Source organism: Hyposmocoma kahamanoa, unplaced genomic scaffold (assembly GCF_003589595.1).
Source record: "Hyposmocoma kahamanoa isolate Upper Pololo Valley unplaced genomic scaffold, ASM358959v1 81, whole genome shotgun sequence".
NCBI classification, from domain to species: domain Eukaryota; kingdom Metazoa; phylum Arthropoda; class Insecta; order Lepidoptera; family Cosmopterigidae; genus Hyposmocoma; species Hyposmocoma kahamanoa.
Window position 1 is genome coordinate 6,241,762 of NW_020654080.1, and position 20,440 is coordinate 6,262,201.

General features: G+C 36.1%; 2 protein-coding genes across 2 annotated transcripts in view; one reads left to right on the plus strand and one right to left on the minus strand.

The window, feature by feature from the left end:
- Nucleotides 1–6: 6 nt before the first annotated feature.
- On the minus strand, nucleotides 7–16,252 carry LOC113234031 (drebrin-like protein B). The gene is made up of 9 exons (XM_026469256.1): nucleotides 16,170–16,252; nucleotides 14,867–15,038; nucleotides 12,284–12,521; nucleotides 8,690–8,787; nucleotides 6,560–6,639; nucleotides 5,198–5,347; nucleotides 2,934–3,538; nucleotides 970–1,068; nucleotides 7–418 (listed from the first exon to the last, which is right to left on the minus strand). The coding sequence occupies exons 1-9, from the start codon at nucleotides 16,250–16,252 to the stop codon at nucleotides 264–266; spliced, it is 1,680 nt and encodes a 559-aa protein (XP_026325041.1). The 3' UTR covers nucleotides 7–263.
- Nucleotides 16,253–17,986: 1,734 nt separating this feature from the next.
- The window catches only part of LOC113234065 (protein FAM166B-like), a 46,084-nt gene continuing 43,630 nt past the window's right edge, over nucleotides 17,987–20,440 (plus strand). Inside the window, exon 1 of the mRNA XM_026469302.1 lies at nucleotides 17,987–18,125. Coding sequence (XP_026325087.1) covers nucleotides 18,055–18,125 — 71 coding nt within the window. The 5' untranslated portion in view covers nucleotides 17,987–18,054. The remainder of the gene's footprint in view (nucleotides 18,126–20,440) is intronic.

Consider the following 20,440-nt stretch of genomic DNA (forward strand, 5'->3'; position numbering starts at 1 on the left):
AACGAAATAATTTACAACTCGCTAGTACGAGCACAGCTGTAGCCGTACAGTCGTCTCTCACATAGTAACGTGACAGCGGATGCGGCATGAGTTCGACATAGTTGACGGGGAAAGGACTCAAGATCGAGCATCAAAGAAACGAAATAATATAAAATAATAAAAACAACTTAATACTAGAGTAATTACGGCGTCGTTTTGCTTGTCACTTGTTATTCACTGTAGGCATTAGTTGTCTCACCAACAGATAGTCGAAAAGGCCCATACTAGCGCGGCAGCGGATGCGGCATGAGTTCGACATAGTTCGCGGGGAAGAGGCCGAAGGTGCCGTGTGGTCCTAGCCCTTGCCACCAGCCGGGGTCGATTTGCTCGATGTGCGTTATTATGTCGCCCGGGTCGAACGTTATCTCGGACTCGTCCGCTGCAATTGTAAGTTACAATTTTTGGAACAACAAAAATAGGATACGATAATTATATATTATGATAATTGCACACAATGGCCATTTTTGAAAATTGATCTGTCATATATATGTTTACAACTTTTAACCGATTTCAAAAAAGAAGGAGGAGGTGCTCAATTTCACTGTATGTTTTTTTTTGTGTGTATATTACGGGTTAACAGCATTTGTGAATCAATTTTGATTTTTTAGTTGGAAAGAGGGTATCTCAGTAGTGGTCCCATTTAAATTTGAAGAAAATATTCCCCCTCTAAGGATGGCAAACTAGGGAATGAATCCGGTTTCGTGCAATTTCCGGTAACCGATTTCGATAAAACTTGGTAAATGGATGTAATTCCAGGAAAGTTTGAGGTTGGTTTTTTTTAGTACTTTGTACTGAGATTATTAAACACGACTACAGTATAATTTGCGACCGTATTGAACAAGTAAAAACGCTACTCCATTTGAATTGTATAATCAAAAGTCGGAAAACGACTTGTCGGTTGTCCTAAACAAATAATTTAAAAATTAATACCTGCTTGATAGTCGTAAAGAGCTCTCGCCGTAAGACCGGGATCGTCGTCCAGGTCTTCGTATATTGTGCCTTCGTCTTCCAAACCTTCCGGAGACACATCTATGAAATTTCATAAAAATGTTTAATTTTTTCATTTTTTTTAATTTATGTTCAGGTTACAAAAGACCCATAAATACATACCTTGTAGACTAACATACATAATAATAATAATAAAATACTTAACACTATTAATTATTTACACGTATGTTATATTTGTGTATTAATATTTGTGTCAATTCATTTCAATTTTATAATTATGTTTGTGACATAAGTATGTTCTACAAAAGGAAATGTTACGAATTCATTATGAGGAAACGTTATGCAATAACACATAAGGGCGCGTTCCCATTATGTCGTAACGTTTTATTTATCGTTGGACAAATGTCGCATCTAGCCTGTTCCCATATAACGATTATCTGTCGTGACTGCGTCGTGAACGTTTATTTTAAAACGACTATCGTATCTAGCTGTTCCCACTAGATCGTGACAACAATTTATCGGTTCACGGCAGCCGCCTTGTCGTTTGCACGACAGAATCGTTTCAAGCTGCGATTATCTGTCGTCACATTTTTATCGTGACGTTTTATTTATAGTCAGACGACGGTCGTTCTAGCTCTTCCCATTGTCACGACAGTCTGTCGTCGTAACGTTAAAAAAGTCAGTTTAAATATACAAGCCACGACACTTTAAACTGCACGACTATCTGTCGTCACGACATAATGGGGACGCGCCATAAGGGTGCCGATGCAGTTACAGGCACATGGGACTTGTTAACTTGTGTTTCTAAGATCGATAAGAATTGTGCGCCTAAGATCTTTTGCGATTAAAAGCTCTTAAGTGGCACTGCAACTGCTGTCAACTTATTTAACTGCTGTAAGTGGATTTGCGTGTTGCTTACCACCAGGCGGACGACTTGGTTGTCCCGTCACTTGGTGTTATAAAAAAAAACAATACGTAAGTACCTATCGCATTTAACAAAGGTTCATTCAATATAGCAAGAGAATACTGTGAAAACACATTGTTTTTTTCAAACATGATTACAACCAGTATGTACATTGATCTACCAACAAATGGACGTCGGGTTCGCGCTAAAAAATTAATTAATATATACAATAAAGACCATTACTCTTGTGTTCAAGTAGTTTTCAGTCGAAGCTAAATAGCAGCAGCATTTTATTAAGTTTCCAGTAGAAGCAGAATACGGTGTTTTTGGGCACTTAAATTGTTGCAAGCAAAATTAGGCAGTACTGCAATGAGATTTAAATTCCAATATCAGACACTAAGGGCTAGTGTCTTATAGTGGAATTTGAATTAAGGTTGAAATCTGAACGCGCTGTTGACAATCCGAGTGGATACCTTCACGGAGAATTTCAAATTATTAAGTTAAAATATCTTAGACGTTTTAGTAGCAGTAAAGCACCTTGTAAAAGAGTTCGTCCAGGGCAGTACTGCCACCTTATTTGTTTCTGACACGAAGCGGTAATATGCGTTCCGGTTTTGCAGACTAAGGCCGCATATTCGTAACGGTGGTGTGTTCGATCGAATGGTGCGTTCAGCGGGGCGTTCAAGGCTTGCGTGTGCCACTCAGAGCTTTAACTCGCAAAAGTTTGAGGAGCGCTAACACTGCGCCAGTCTCAAGTCTCATGCGCCCGAATTTCACCAACACCCTTACCCTTCAAAACCGGAACGCAGTAATGCTCACACTACTGCTTGGCGGCAGAAATGGATAGGATCGCAGTACTTCCCTGGACGAAGTCTTCACTTCGTCACAAGGACCTCTACTGCCGCTAATAAAGCAAAATATTAATAATAAAATTTGTGTAAAGTCCCCAACGCGAATCGCCTAAGAGGAGATCCGTACCCAGCAGTGAGATATATAAATTAATGACGATTATTATTGTTATATAATGTAACATCCAACTTACCGTCTAACGTAGTAGTGCCGTTCTGCTCCTTCTTGTAATGTACATTTTCTATGACAGTGTTCTGTCTACTCAATTCCCGTTCACTCTCTTCAACAATATTGTTCTTACTGTATGGTGATCTTTTAATCGTACTAAACTTATTATCACTATCATCGTCATCATTTTCATTTGAACTTGAATAGGACGCGTCGAACATATCATTTTCAAGAATATTCTGTTTTATCATTGGCTCACTTTGTTTTAAATCATTTATATCTCTGTATGTGTCGTTTTGTTTGTATTCAGTGTAATTGATGGCACTAAACGATCCAGGGTCATTTTCTGTACTGGGACTCAGGTCTGCGGGGTCAATGATCGGTTCGTACTGGATCTGTGATGGGCTTTCTAGACTCATTTTGATCTTGTCTATGTTTTTCAAAGGACTAGTTTTGGGTTGTTCGCTTTGGGTGTTGGGTAGCGTGATTTTTTCTTCAGGCGATTTGACTGGTGATTTGATCTCTGGGGGTGATTTGGTTGTTGGTGATGAAGCTTGTGGATTGGTGAACGTGTTAATTCGTTGTGCTATCACTGAACTGCGGACTGGCTTTTCTGGTATGCTTGTTGTTCTGTAAAAGAAAAAAAATTACATACTATGGTTATACAATAGCCGTGGTATCTTAAAGGTTTCATCTACCGCCTCTCAAGCAGAGGGTCGTGGGTTCTAATCCGGGCTTGCACATCTAGGTATTTTGGGATTTATGTCCAAAATTCAATTTAAAATTGACCATGAGCTTTTGTTCAATATCAAAGGAAGGAAAACTTAATGACCATATGGTACTGGCTGACTTCTCTCGGTCTACAGTATTTATGCTGAGGCAGGGCCATTTTAGCACAAACTGTAGTCATAGGTACATTAAAATTTTATCAGTTCTTATAGTATTTGTTTGTTTTCCTCACAGTATTTGTTTTTCTCGCAGTATGTGTTTTATATAAATTTGAATGTTCTATGTGAAAAAATGAATGTTCTATGTGCTTTTATGTTATACTCTGTGAAGTGATTGTAAATGTTTTGTTTCTGTTTGTATTTGCGCTGAATAAACGTGTTATCTATGTATCTATCTATCTTAATGAGGAAAACCTGCACACATATGGTTAAGTAAGCGAACGAATGTCTCTAGAAACGTAGCTTGGGCGTAACGTAGCAGTAAACATAATAATACTGACAAATGGTGAACCCCTTTTTTTCTTCACGATTCTCGATATGTAATCGACTTAAGTGGTTTTGTAAGTAGTAACGTTACATGTAATCGGAGTAGAAATGCAGTAATTTATAATAATCCCGAGCGCCATTTTAGCGCTCACAGTACCCTAACATTTGGAAACGGGAATAAACGCGTTCACATACGGATAGGTATTTTTCACATCTAGTTAGTTTACCGACGTTTCGGCCAGGTTGCACCTGACTGGTGATGCGGTGTTTACATCAGTGTTGGGCGTTAATCAATTAAATTTCAATCAGGAATTCAATCAGATTAAAAAATCAATTCAATTACATTAATTGCAATTAATTTTTTTTGTTGTTGAAACAATTGAAACTAACAATTAAAACCGAAAGTACCGAATAAGTGTCATTATGAATATGGGTTAGGGGGTGGGTTGGGTTAGTGAGTGGGTCAGAGGGTGGGCTAGGTGTTGGGTTAGGGGGTGGGTTAGTTGAGTTAGGGGATGGGTGAGCGGGTGAGTGTGTTAGGGGGTGGATTGGGTGGTGGATTGGGGGTGTGTTAGATGATGAATTATTGGGTGGGTCAGGGGCTGGGTTAGGGGGTCGGTTACTCCGTTACCCTGACCCACCCCCTAACCCACTTCTGACCCCCAACTCAAACCCTAACCCACCCCCTATATTATTCGCAACTGACAATTAATTAGTCAATCTTTAATTGCCAGGACAAATAAATTTTGCCCAACACTGGTTTACATCTCCATCTCGCCGGTGGAATCTTCATTCACTCGTCACCGTCGGAGTCACGCATCACGATAGCCTGTTCTTTTGTTAGAGTATAAACGTCACGTTAGCTGCACCCGCGCACCACCACCCGCAGACGACCCAGCAACACTCGAGAGATCGCACGTTATCTGTCATAACGGTCCTACGACGTATTTTTAAAACTTTTAATAAAAATGGAAGTAAATGAATTTGCTACTCCGCGAACCCGGTGAAGGTCAAATCGTGTAAATTTTCTGAGCTTGTAATACCTATTAGGTGAATATTTTCCGAGAGTACTGACCTGCCGGACATCTGTCCCTGCGCCAAATGCTGCTCGAACTTGGCCCTGGCGGCTGCGGTAGAGCCGATCAGCTGCTTGGCTTCCATCGAGCGCGAGCGTCGCGCCACCTCCGCCCCGCGCTGCCCCTCCATCGCTTCGGGGATGGCCGGTCTGACAACAACCAATCAATGACCAACGTTCGACAAAAGAGACTGTTCCTGGATGAATGACAGACTAAATTACAAAAGGCCAATTTATGTTGGCCTTGACGACTGTTTCTGTATGATTGACGGACTAAGTCGCAAGTCGCCAATTTCTGTTGGCCTCTAACGACTGTTTTTGGATGGTTGACGGACTACGTCGCAAATTGGCAATTTATGTTGGCCAGCGCGACTTAGTGACTTTTCGCTCTACGGCGACGATATTCGGGTAACGTTCAGTTGTTTTCTCCATATAATTTCGGAGGCAAATTTTATTACTATTAAATTGTAACCAAGGACCAAGTGATCGGGTGGACAAGTCGGGCGCCTGGTGTTAAGCGACGCGTCTGTCCATAACAGTTTCAGTGCCACTCAGAGCTTTAAATCACAAAGATTTGAGGAACACTGCCACTGCGCCTGTCACACTGAGACATAAGTTGACAAGTCACACCAAGTATTTCACCAGCACCCTTAATCTTCAAAACAAACTGTTTATTAGCGTGTAAAAAGGCTAAATTGTAATTAGTTATAACGTTTTGTTTTGCTTTATAACAAATTACAGAAAAAAATCAAGTGACAAGGACGGTTGCACGGGATTAATTTTGACCTTAGAAATATCCAAGTTGTAACGTTCGGGTAAAAAGGAACTCCGATTGGTTAGATTGAGTAACACATAATTTACCGGTGAGTGCTCTTAGAAAATCTCGCCAATGCGAAGAGAATCACTCAATTGTCATATATGAAATATCCTAGAAATGTAGAGTCATTATTCTTTTGTTTCAACTTTGTTTTGTATTTTATGCATAGTAACGGTTTTAGTAAGATTATCCATAACATCATTTTATATTTCTAGCATATGCCCTTTATTAGTGTCTCATTTCCTATATGACTTACACCTGCGAAGTGATTTAATATAACAATGTAGATAATGGGTCCGTCAAATCGTTAATATAGATAAAGAATAACATAGGTTCTGGTACCTGACCCTTGCAGAACACCTATCCCTAATTTTCTAAAATCAGACTTAACGCCATCTACCTTTACATAAATATTGAATTATATGTATACCCAAGGACAATTAAACTTCGTTCCTAAAGTTCATATTAATAATTAGAAACCATCCTCTGAAATATTGTGAAATAAATATTTATCAACTTATAGATAATACAAAATAAATTCTTACTTTTCTTGTTCGGCTTTTGCCCTTCTAGCAGCTTCTAACTCATCTCTTCTTCTAACATCTTCCTCTGCTTTCTTCTTCTCCTGAAAATCAAGTTTCACACAATATAGTTTAGTCATAAAATACTTTACGTCTAATAATACAAGAACTATTATACTTGAGTTTAGTATAATAATAATAATAACGCACACACTCATAAATAGCTCCGCACTAGGAAAACCCTATCGCAAGTGCCATGGACACACATGAATAACAACAAATTACATCCTAACTCACGAGAGGAACAAATAAAGGCCATACAAATATTTATCCCGGCCCGGGAATCGAACCCGGGAACTTTGCGTGGCCGACAAGTCGACCACGAAGGTAGTTGAAATATAATTGTATTATAATAAATAGTTATATTAACATTATTATACTAGCGTGGCGTAGATCTTCTCCTTGAAGGTGTGCCCAACATTCGGGTTTACAATTGGTTAACGATGATAAAGAAACAATGGCGAACTCCCATATAAATTTTTGTTCACATATAAATATGTGAAAATATAGAGTTGAAATTCCTGAACAAATTATGTTCTGGGTTTACTATTCTGAGAAGTCTGGAATTAAAGATATTCCAGCCTGAAGTTTTGGAGGTTGTTTTACATAATTGAATACGTAATTTAGGTATATTAAATATTACGATTGCAATCTTAACATCGTATTATGTATCGTTTCTTTAATTTCTTAATTTTTATTTACTGTTGTGATGCCTTTACAGCAATAAAGATATTTCTTTTCCAAAGTTACTGTTCAAACAACGTTAAAGCCACTGACTGAGTTATTTTAACTTGTGGCTTTAGAAAAAGTGCAAATCAATCGAATTTTACATTGCACAGGCATGTGTTATTTTTTTGTCTATAAATCACACAATAGCCCAAATATTTCATGTAATTAGACTTATTTAAGTAGTTAATTATAAATCTTGCCAAATTTTGCTTTTGTTACTTTAGATTGCCTGTTTCTTTGTATATTTTGATAATTGTTGTTAACGATTATTTTGACATAGTGTTGATCTTGTAAGCATACATATTGTCGATATTCTGTTATTAAAACAATTCACTACGAAGTTTTTATTGTTTTATTATTATTATTTTTATTATTTCAAGTTTTCCTACAAATGAAAAAAGGAAGACAGAATGGTTGGAAATCATAGGACTGCCGAATATAAACGTTGGATCAAAGACCATCTTCATTTGTTCGCTTCATAAGAGTCAAATTTAACAGAACTCTAAATGTAACTAGATTACATGACAATGCTATTCCATCATTAGGTTTATTGGTAAATAATTTTATGTTCAATTTAGATTAAACAAGACTCATTTACTAGTTATTCTCAGTTCCTGAAAACAAAATTATCCACTCGTTTCTGATTTTTCCCAATGACAACTCTAACTATTAAAAATGACTATTTTTTTAAAGCCTGCAATACAATGACATGTTAGTCCAACGTTGCCGGGTAAAGGCCAATACCAACGTATAGACAGCCTATTTGCCTTGCCTTGCCATCGTTCGGTTTAATAATAATATACCACTCGAGATTAAATTATTAGACTTGTTTGTTTAGGCATACTTTGGTTACAGTAAATTAAAGAGAAAAAAAACAGTTTCAGCATTCAAGCCATACATTTGCATGTCGATAATGACTTATCGATAGATTATGGTACAACACTAAAGAAATCCGCCATTTGTAACTTTCAAACTTTGGTTATAAGCACGTTGATTCTGTGGTTAGGGCAGCTCCTTTCTTTTATTTTTTTTTCCATCCTCTAAGCATTACCGCCACAAAATTACGTCAACCCCACTGTCTAAAGTCATGTTAACTCCATCGTCCAATTTCACCGCCTCAGTTACGTCAATGTCACAGTCTAAGTTACATTCAAGCCGCTCTCTATGTAACCGTAACGCCAATGTGTAAGTTACGTTAACTCCAGTGTCTAATTGACATTAACGTCACTGTCGAAGCCGCCATCACCGCTAAGTTTACTTAAACTGTTCAAACTAATTATAATACTTATATATCTGGATTAATTGGGCATGTCAGCTAGGTTACTAAATTTTCATAGATTCATTAAAAAGGAATTCGAACTTCACCTCTTCTCTTCGTTTTCTTTCAGCTTCCACACGTTTCCTTTCCTCCAGTTCCTCTTTCAACCAAAACTGATCCCTCTCCTTCGAGTTGATTTCCTGGACTGCAAACACAATTGCTCTATTAAATATAATGTCATTTATCACAGAAATAACAACTTCAATAAAACTTTACTTTCAATTTTACGTAAACTCTGTCTCCGTTTTTGTATGTCTTGAATTATTTTATAAGAATGCGTAAGTCGCGAATAAAGAGTTTGTGTAGCTACCGTGGTGGTCATTTGTGCGAAAATTCACACTACCGCTAACAAAGAAAGTGAGTACCAAATGCCAATAGTATGTACAATAATGAAGTATGCTTAGATTGTATGAACTTTCCTGAAGATAAACAGTCTTTTGTCTTCGCTGACGACTTTTGTAAATATAACATTCTATGAGTAACCTCAATCAGCAGACACATTTTATTTCCGTCTTTATTTAAATAAATAACATTAATTGTTTCTTATTATTAATATATATTTTGTAGTGATGTAGCTTTGATACAATAAAAAATGGGATTAAATGAGAAAATAATAATATGAAAGACAAGTAACGCAAATGTTATAATATTGGAAAAAAAAGTTATAAAAAAATACATAATTCATTTTGCGAAAACATAGGTTGTATAGAAGCTGGCATGCAACAGAATAAGCATAGTTTCACTGTGTCAGGTCAAACATTAGGCATACATATATATTGAAGGTGTAATATATTAACTCATATGCTAATTCTCAATTGGACTGTTGTTTTTCTTTGTCTATTACGCGATGACTCCGCCATTTGTGAGCCGATTTCGATGATTTTTTTATTGTTGGAAAGGGGTTACCTCAGTAGTTGTCAAATTGAAGAAATATTCCACCTCTAAGGATGGCAAACCAGGGAATGAATCCGGTGTGGTATAGTATGTTAGTACTTAGTTATAGTTAAGTATATTATGTAGTGAAAAGGTAAGGTTAGTTAGTAATAAATGTATCGTCGAGAAGTACACTCGTTTCCATTTCGTCTGCAATCTTCCCTACAACCGCTCACCTCGTGACGACCCTGCCAGCGCCCTGCGAGCGCGAGTGTGTTTTGCGTACGTTGTATTTTTAAAATAAAACAATATGAGTCATTCGAGACTAAACTTTTGTGCGGACAACACACGTCCAACCTCGCAAAATGGGGAAACATTGTTGATATTGCATTTGCGACAATAAGGAAGTAATGATGAATCAACACGGAACTACAAACGAATCCGAGGCTGAAGCTACAACACATGTTGGTGTAAACAACGTGCTTCTGTCGGTGACTGTGACGCTATGTGGTGCTGCAACCCTGTTTCTGATGTATAGGCAATATAATAACTGCCATAAGAAGCTAGTTCGAAATGAACTGAGGGAGAACACCTTTCGACGAATCCGTTTGAGATCGTTGGGGCGCGGTGATAGTTCGGATGAACGAAATGGAGATGAGTGTACTTCTCGACAATACATTTATTACTAACTAACCTTACACCTTTCACTACATAATATACTTAGCTATAAGTAAGTACTAACATACTATACCACACACCGGTGTATTGAGTTTTATCCACTTTTCGTTAGCGGATTTCAATAAAACTGACAAATAGATGTAATTAACTGCCTCCGTGGCCGAACGGTTACTTTGCTGGACTGCCATGCAGAGGTCCTGGGTTCGATTCCCACACTGGAAGCAATATTTGTATGGCAAACAATTATTTATTTCGTGAGTTTGGGCGTAATGTGTGTGTGTACATAGCACCCGCGACACGGGGTTTCCCTAGTGCGGGGCTATGCGTGGGCGTTATTGTTGCCATGGACACTCACATAGACCACCGCAAATTACACCCAAACTCACGAGAGAAATTAATGTAGGCCATACAAATATTTCTCCCGGCCTGTGAATCCAACCCGGAACTTCTGCGTGGCAGTCCCAGCATGGTAACCGGTCGGCCACGGAGACAGTAGTCCCGGATGGTACCGTTCGACGAAAACAGTTAATCAAAAGGATCAAGGCGGAATAACCAAAATTACTCATACAATACGACAAAACAAAAAGAAAATGCAAATGAATAATAAAACAAACAGGTAAATGAGTCTATGGCTTAAGCCTGCGCATATATTGTCATAGGGTCGTATTCTAGAACTCTTCTCAATGCTCAAGTCAGGACTTGAGTATGATTCAAAGCACTAGAAATCATACTCAACTCCTTGCCATTAGGGTCGTAATTCCAGTGCTTGAAATCATACTCAAGTCTGCTCAAATCCTGACTTGAGCATTGAGTAGAGTTCTGGAATACGACCCTATGATTCACCTAAATCAAAATCACTGATATTAATTCTACACCAACATATAAATACAAAACAGCTTAAACTATTTGTTAACCTTTCAAAAAAATCTAATATCAGTCTTGAGATTGGAAATGTATAGAGGAAATTTCCTGATTTACATTATTGATGACTTGAGCATTGAGTAGAGTTCTGGAATACGACCCATAATCTGTAATAATTATTACACATTAAAAATAAAAAAAACCCAGTCATGGCAGCGCATGAAATGACACAATTAAAAATGTAACATATGGAAGAAAGGATAAGACACAAATTAAAAAACACCTGTATCCCTGAATTGCATACCAAACACCATTGTAAATTAATTCCTATTGATAATTCGAAACACCATTTGTAATAAGCCAAACCTAGGTAATCAGGGTGTCGATTCAGAGCCTTACAATAACTCAGTTGTCGACCGATTTGATTTGATACCGTACGATTTCTTTTCATTTTTATTCACAACACCAGAACCGAACGTCAAATTGTCGTATTGGAAACTGGGGGTCTACTCTCGATCTCCGTCCGACATCCGTCCGAAACAATTACTGCCAAATAAGCAATACTTGACCAAACGAAAAGACGCGTGATGCTAATGAAGCTTCACACTTGATACTTGTATTTTAATTTTGTCGAATATTACTTATTTGACAGTACTTGTTTCGGACGGATATCGGACGGAGATCGAGAGTAGACCCCCTGAACCGAAATGACGTCACACACGTACGATTACACTAACTTCTCGACCGGCAAAGACTACATACGTTATTCAGGACACAGTTATCGAATGAAAATTACCGAACGTCCTATTGTTTACAAAGCAAGAATTAATATGAAAATCTCTTATTATTTTAAATACAGTCTGGATTTTATATATTTAATGCAATACCTATAATTTAGGCTTTTAAAGTCTTAAAAATGTATATTAAAAGATTTCCATTTTTTTTATAATCTATTTCACGGGCTAACTCCGTAAATGCTGTTAGATATCGATATCGTATCCGGATAGATCGGAAAGCGCCCTTCAATTCGAGAACGATATCCAATCCAACGATTAGATTAAAATATCAAAGAATCGGGGTCCTGGTTCAAATGAATGCATTAAAAGAATTAAAAGACACCATGCCGAATGGCCTTCCAAATTAATAATCATAGTGTTTAATTTTATGGGAACGTGAAGGGTCACGTCAATCAGGTGATTAAGATGATAATTTAATCATTTGACACTAACCTGGATTAACCTTTGTATAAGCGGTTCCTACTGGTCCACTAGGCGGCAACTCCTCTGGCTTACTTGACGTAAAATTATATGTTGACCCAGCCTTGGCAAGGTTATCAAGTATAACGTCCTCGTCAAGGTCGTCTTCGGTCCGGGCGTGTAATAACAGATGGAATCCAGAGAAAAATTGTGAGACATTTTTGATGTGATTTGCACATGTACCTTTGCGGACAGTTGGCGCGCCTTCGCCCTATGGGAACAAATATATATTTGCATTCCTTTCTGTTTAAAATAACGCAAAAGCTTTGGGGGAAAGATTGGTATAACATTCACAATGTTTTAGCAACTCCGCAGGAGACAGTACACAGCGGGAATTTTGTTTTTTCACTGTCTTTACAAAATTGCCAACTTCATGAAATTGTTTTATAAACAAAAAAAAGTGTATTCCCAAAAAGCCATTGAACATAACTTATATACTTAAAATATAGCAATGAAACTGTTAATATAATGGATAACTTAAAAATAACCCTGTTAATTATGTTTCAGAACATCAAGTGTACAAAACTGATGATGTCATTAAACAAATAAACATATGGACATTATCTCAACAAGACAATAATTCTTTATGACCCTACATAAATATAAATTATAGGTATATGTAACATAGTAATCAACATAATTAGCACGTGTAATAATCATAACGCATAGTTATCAAAGGAGAGTTCCTTGGCATTAGTACCTTAGTAAACATTATTATATTTACCGAAATAAGCCAGAAAGTATACGCCTGTTGGTGAACTTGTGTTGTTGTGTTGTTTAATAGATATTAAACATAAAGATGGTGAGATAGAGGTCAAATGCGAATTTTTTGTAAATATTTTTTTGTAAATTTTACATAAAATAGGTATTTGAATATCAATTCAATAAAAATTTAAAATACAGTGAATAGCGACATCGCTATCCGGGGCTGGGAGCCGTAAAGGTATCTAACTGGGTGACGAAATACTTTTATAATTTCTCATAAATGGCGGTACGGCTAAAAAAGTCGTTGAAAAACCAAATACAAAGACACGATAACAAGCAAACAGAAAAATTCGTGAAGTCTGCTGGTTGGTTCCGTGGCTTAGTTGGTATAGCGTCTGGCACGGTATAGTAGAAGGCGTCGGTTCGAATGTGTTCGATCTTTGTATTAGCAATTATAACAAACCAGTGGAGTATAATTTCACATAAAAAATAATTGAATATCAATTCAATAAAAATTTAAAATACTAAATTTTGTTAGGAGCAAGTTTCAATGATTTTAACCCCAAGAATTCATCACAATAATCTTCGATAATCTTTGAAATACATTTTTCCGATACAACAGTGTATCGGAAAAATGTATTTCATAGTCCACTGTGTGTGACTGAGTCTAAGGGTCGTATTCCAGAACCCTACTGGAATACGACTGGAATATTATTTCAAGCACTGGAAATACAACCCTAATAGCAAGGATTTGAGTATAATTTCAAGTGCTATAAATCACACTGAAGTCCTGACTTGAGCATTGAGTAAAGTTCTGGAATACGACCTTTAAACCCATTTGACTGATTTTTTTTTTTTTTTTTTCATTGTATTACATGTGATTTTGTACGATTTGATTTTACAAATAGTATTTATAAAAGAAAAAGATAAAAAAATTGGAGATTATTTTGAAGAATGTTCTGACCTCATATGATGTTCAAAGTGGCTGAATGTATAGTTCCCAGTCGAAGTCGGAACGCTTTTATAAGGATACTTAGAGCCGAGAAGCATTGTAGTAGGCACAAATGGTAATTCAATGTCTGAAGAATTTATTTATCTAATTCTTTGAGTCTCCTGGTGCAATACCAACACGGTAGTTTCCACACGGTGACGCCCACCGCGACAACACACAACGTTATGACTTTAGCATCGCATTTACTTGTATAGAATCGCATGTGACTGTTGTATTGAACCAGGGCTTTGCGACGTAAACTGTGTGATGCTGTGTGTGACTCCATTTAAACCAATACGCTGCTAAAGTCGTAGTGTCGCGTGTCGCCGCAACAGACTACATTCACCTTGCGAGAAATATCTATTACAGTATTCAAGAAATCAACATGTACTTCGACGTATTTAATTGAATACCACATAATATGAATATAAAAGGAAAACGAAAATGGTATAAACAAATTAGAGTATCTACAATACTTGAAAATAAACAATACCTATAATAATATAATTAAAACAATGTTGTCATTTTAAATATTTCTTTTACAAATAACTTTAAGATTACTCTGTATATATAAAGATAAGATTCAGATAAAGTTTTTCCAAAGATGTGAAACAACATAACTGAGCCATATAAGTCTAAGATGGTTATTTCTGTAAATGAATATTACATAAAAGTATTCATATTCAATCAATAGCATAACAAAGATTATATAATGATATGTATATAATTTATTTGTTATTTTATTCCAAATTTACGATGCTTTATTATAAAATATATTAATAATAATCATTGAAAAACTTAATCACACAATTTTCATATAAAAGATTAAAAAGTCTTGTTATCTTATACCAAATACATACCTGCCAATTGATAAGAACGTATTTAGATATGCTCCCATTGGGCACGTCTACCTTGAGGAATGCGTATTGGATTTTGCCACTATTTAAGTCTTCTAAGAGTTCTGTAAGGCCACCATTTCCTTTGCTGATGAACTTTAGGTCGCTTGATAGGCCATCATAGCCAAACAACGCCCTGAAATTGTGTTGGAATTATTATATTATACATTACTGAGCCAATGGTCTCTGAATCAAAATATCAACACCTACGCATTAAACACTGTCTGTAGAAACAATCTGTTATTAGGCGAGAATAACTTCAAATGCTAGTCAGTTCTACACAAATACAAATGTGGTTTCAACATATTCATATCCAGCATCATACTACGCAAGAGAGGACTGCAGATCCTTCCGTGACGCATGTGAGATGCCACAACATCTTCATATACCAGTTACCCACAGATGAACATACTGCCCCTACTAGGGGGACATGTTCCAGCTAGAAGATGTGAAAGCAATCACAAATAAGAAAAGTACTGTTCTTTAACGCTGCTAGTATAGACTATCGAGATGTAATTAGCAGTGTTCACAAAAAAAAAGACAAAAGAGAAGATATAATAAAAAGAATTGTAGAAGAAATTTCTAGATAGTAATATGGTTAAAAATGATCTTAAGGTATTTCAAAAGTATAGCAGGGTCAGATTCAATATGTCTAACATTCTTTGAATTTAAATCTTTCTCTCAAACCACCTTATTCTAAATGAAGTACCTGAAATTTATTACTGTTATTTCGAAGGTTCATTTAAGACCTGTCCTATGGAGTGGAAAATGTGTCCAACATATAGAAGTTTGTTCAAAAACACTATTATAATTCATTAATTTGTATCCTGTATACAAATGATACCCATTTCGTAAGACACACAAGACTAGTATCATACTCGCTATAAGCTTATTATTAATGTTTAATGCTCTGAGACCAGATAGCAATACTTCATTTACTTGCACAAGTTATGCACCTGCATTTGTTACAAATAAGGTCACTACATAATACTCAATAAATGCTCTTATTATAAGAGCAAGTACCAGTTTTTTCTACGACAGTAATTATTGAGAAAATTCAATGAAAACAGTTGCCGTAAAAGGAATGCAATATCAATAAGATATATAAGTGAATGTGCTGCATAGAAATATATTAACGTATTGTGTCGACGATTAAGGGGTTGAAGCGAGTGTCACGCCAATAAATTCAATTCATTGCGCGAATAGCGCCTGTTTATTTAATTTTTACTCCCAAGTAGGTCGCCGCAACAAGAGCTTGTATACGTACCAATTAGTATCACTTTTATCGTCTAATACATCCTTCCACGCAGCTAACAATGTACTTTTGTGTTTATCTAAATTTATAGCCATTTTTCATTATTTGTCACACACCGTTATTGGATCAAATAATAAAAATACGAGGAAAATCCGAATAAAACACCGACAAGCGACTGACTCACAGAGTTCTTGAGCCACAGATAAGAATGAAACGTACAGTGACAGTTCTTGTTGGAGATGCCATTTTAAAAATGTTTTCGTCGTTCGTTACCGGTTTTGTTACAATACTATTATTTCTTGAAAATTTTTTTTCTATCTAAAGGCCTGCTAAAGGCATCAATAGAAACATGATTTTATATTCTTACACATTGTTAGTGGCACTGCTAAAACTAAAACTATTTTTTTTTAATCAAAGTCACCAGTCATTTTATTTAAAACGAAGAAAACGGATGATTCAAATGATAACAATTGCCATTTAAGTTTTCACAGCCATTTGTAAATCTAGATTTTTCACTACAAAATTATTAAATTCAGTGTTTCAAGTGAATCACTTTCCAATTTCATTCTACCAGATAAGAGAAAGTAATTGTTTTTTATTCCACCTCTCGGATAAACTTCTTTCCAGAATCATTAATACAATATGAATATTTCCACGAAAAAAGAGCTAAGTAGCTGAGCATCAGCGGCCAGTATTTTTTGTCTTCGTTCATAGCTCAGCTGTGCTTAGATTTATGCTTTTTGAAATCATACTCAGATCCTGACTTGAGCATTGAGTAGAGTTCTGAAATACGACACTAAACGCTTAAATGTTTTCTACACGATTTTGTTAGCTTCTAACTAAAAAGCGTTTAGCTGTGCTTATTATAATAAATAGCTATATCTTTTACTTTTCTCACGGGAATGATCCTCGGATCCACCATGCTACGTTCAAGATGATATTTATTTATTATAATTTCGAGTTCTTAGGTTTTCGCGATTGTTACATATAGTTGACACGGTTGACAGTCAACCGTGACCATAGGACCTGTAAAGGGCCCGAAACGTCGGTTTGTTTGAAAAAACAAATATACGCGATTTAAATCCGGAAAAATAGTTTTATTTCCTATGTGTAACAATCGCGAAAACCTAAGAACTCGACAGTCAACCGTGACCGTGGGTCCTGTAAAGGGCCCGAAACGTCGGTTTGTTTGAAAAATCAAATATACGCGATTTAAATCCGGACAAATAGTTTCATTTCCTATATTATAATTTCGTTATAACTTTATAAGTCGTAAAATTTCTCGATTGTTCTCGTAAACTATGGTTAACTGTGTTGATTACTCATTAAGTCACTATTTGTTAGTTATAACTAATATAGGAACTACTTATAATGTGCACGTAACTGTTTGTTGACCCCAATAAAAAAAACTTCTAGGGTATGAACAATCGACAATCCACAGACGTCTCATGAAAAACGGAATAATTAGTAGTAGGAGTACAAACTACCCTCTCACCTCTCAGAAAAATATTTTATTACTATTCAGGTAGGTAAAAGCTTTATTTTCCTAATTTCCACTTAGATTAAACCTTACGATACACTCAGAACTTTCTCACCTCTCTGGATTCAACATGATACTCTCAGTGCTAAAAGCAATCGCTCTTCTACATAAAGATTTCTTATATAATTTTTATAAATGTGGCTGTACTTCTACAACAGGTTCATTGTTGTTACTTTCAATATTTCTTTGCGCGCGCAGAACAGTCGCCGCCTCCACCGCGTACCCTAATCAGACTGAAGGTACTTTCATTCCCCATGCGCTAGTTATAGCAGAAACCTCTAAGCGAGCAACCGCCGCGAAATGAATTGTTCGTGTCATGGTTTGTTTACGTCCATTAAAAACTAAAGTTTAAAAAAAATGTGGGTTGACGTGAGTGGGCGGGAAAGGCAAAATTACTTGAATCAAACAAATGGATCTTTTATTCCAGGGTAAGTATATATTTTCTATGGAAAAGCTGCAATGTAAGTAGAATAATTCGGTATATTCAGGGCAAGCTTGGGGTGCCTTCGATCCTTTGTGACATTAACAATTATTTATTAACTCGTTTGAGTTGTTTATTGTTGCTATCCAGTAACCCACGTATGTATGCACGCCGTGTAACTACGACTTAATGAGAAGTCGGTTTTAGTATTTCAAAACAAAGGTCTTCTTAAAAAAATATATTTGAAAATACAGACATATTCTGAGTAAGTTACATCAAGCACTTTTAGTACCTATAAATAATGTTTACTTCAAGTCTCTATTAAAGCTATAGAGTAGGCAAGTACTCTATTTGAGTACTTGATGATAGACTAAATATTTGCTGTTGGTAGGTATACATAATTATAACAGTCGCTCTCTTACTATAACTGCCATATCTGACAAGCAATTGAGATCATTGTAACTAAGCGAGACCTTAGAGGATAAAAAAAGTAAAGGAAGTGAGACATAAAATCGTGCTCAGCTTTCAAAAGTGAACATTATTCGATAATCGTGTCTTCCTTTTTTTAAATGTTGAACGACTGATGTTGAAACGACCTGCACTCCAATATTGAAGTACTAAACCGAAAATAATAACAAAAACACGAAGGAAATTTTACCTGATTAATGCTATCTTTGCTAACTTATTATTACGGTGGCTAGGAGACGGATAATAATTGTTAGTGGAGTGAATGTTAAAATTGCACCAATGTGTCCGAAAGCGTCCTACTAGTGTTCAAAACGCACTGCAAGTCTTTACACTCCGGCCACTTTAGTCGGGTTTTCAAGTAGGTATAAAAAGTTTACGGCAGGTACTATTCCTCCACTAGGTATACATTAATGCACGTTTATATGTTATATGTATTTATATTTTATGAAGACCTCCGTGACTCAACGGTGAGAAAATTCCGGGTTCGATTCCAGGTAGGGCCAATTTGACACTAGAACATAAATTTGGTTTCGATCTGGATATACTGCGTAGTTCCCCGAGGTGAATTCCATTGCTCTGGAACCGGTATTTTATTTTTATTTGGGTTAACAAACAGAAAACAAAATTAAAATTTATAACTAATTTGTTTATAGTAAATATGTAGGTAAATGATTGTATTGGGAAAACAATTATTTCACAAAATATCGACTTTGAAATAAATGCAATTAAAATTTCACTGTGTCAAAAATTGTTTTATTTTCACAAATGTCATCCCACGTTGATTTGTAACGGATGATTCCATATTTTATGTTTTGCCAAAATTTGAAAGTGTTGGCATTTTATAGCAATTATGTCGCGTTATCCTAAATTAAGTAATTTTCGAAATGCGAAAACCAATTATCTGGAATTTACACAGGTAAATTCCAGATAATTGGTTTTCGCAGTATAACGACGGCATCATCAACACCATTAACCACTAATTACTACAACAAAACTGAAAACTGGTGTGACGCACATCTATAATAAATAGGAAAGAAAAAAATAGTAACGTACGATTCAAATCACTTCAAACAATAAAACGTTTGATTCCAAAAAGAAGTAGTACGACACTGTATATATTTTTTTCTTGATTTTTAACGGTTGGTGTTTTAGCCATTTACAAAGCTTTTAATATAAAAATTAAATTTGGAAACGGATTTAGGAAAGTGATAACAAGTAATATTGTCTGACATAAGTTAAAACGACATGGAATTCCTTAGGTTGAGACAAAGTAATTGGTGTGGTTTATATCTCTTTTCTTTTTCAAACGTTACTTACATAAGTACAAAAAAATAGTTTAAGGTAAACATGCTACCTAACTAAATAAATCGAACACAATGAAAAATTCCTTGGATCTGACAGGACACGAACTTGCGTCTTTTTTATGATACCAAATGACGAACAATCGTGAACCTGGTAGTAAGGGACAGCCTGCCCATAGCAGTTGCAGTGTCATTCAGAGTTTTAAATCGCAAAGATGTGAAGGACACTGCCACTACCGTGCCCTGAGACATCAGTTGAAAAGTCCCTCATGCCTGTAATTGCACCAGCGCAGCGTCCTGATTTTGATTTAAATCGGAATGTATTCGATCGGGTAGTCTCGAAATCAGATGGGTTTCTGAGCGAGAAGTTGAACCTGATTCCTATTTATATCTTTGTAATTTGTGAATTAAATCAATTAGTGTTCCGATCAGAAATGTCAAAAGTTTCTGATTGGCCAGTTGTGAATCGCAATTATGCGCCTCGACCCGGAAAAGCCGCAGTTTCAAACAAAAATAGAGGCAATCAAAATCAAGCTGCAGCACCCTTACCCTT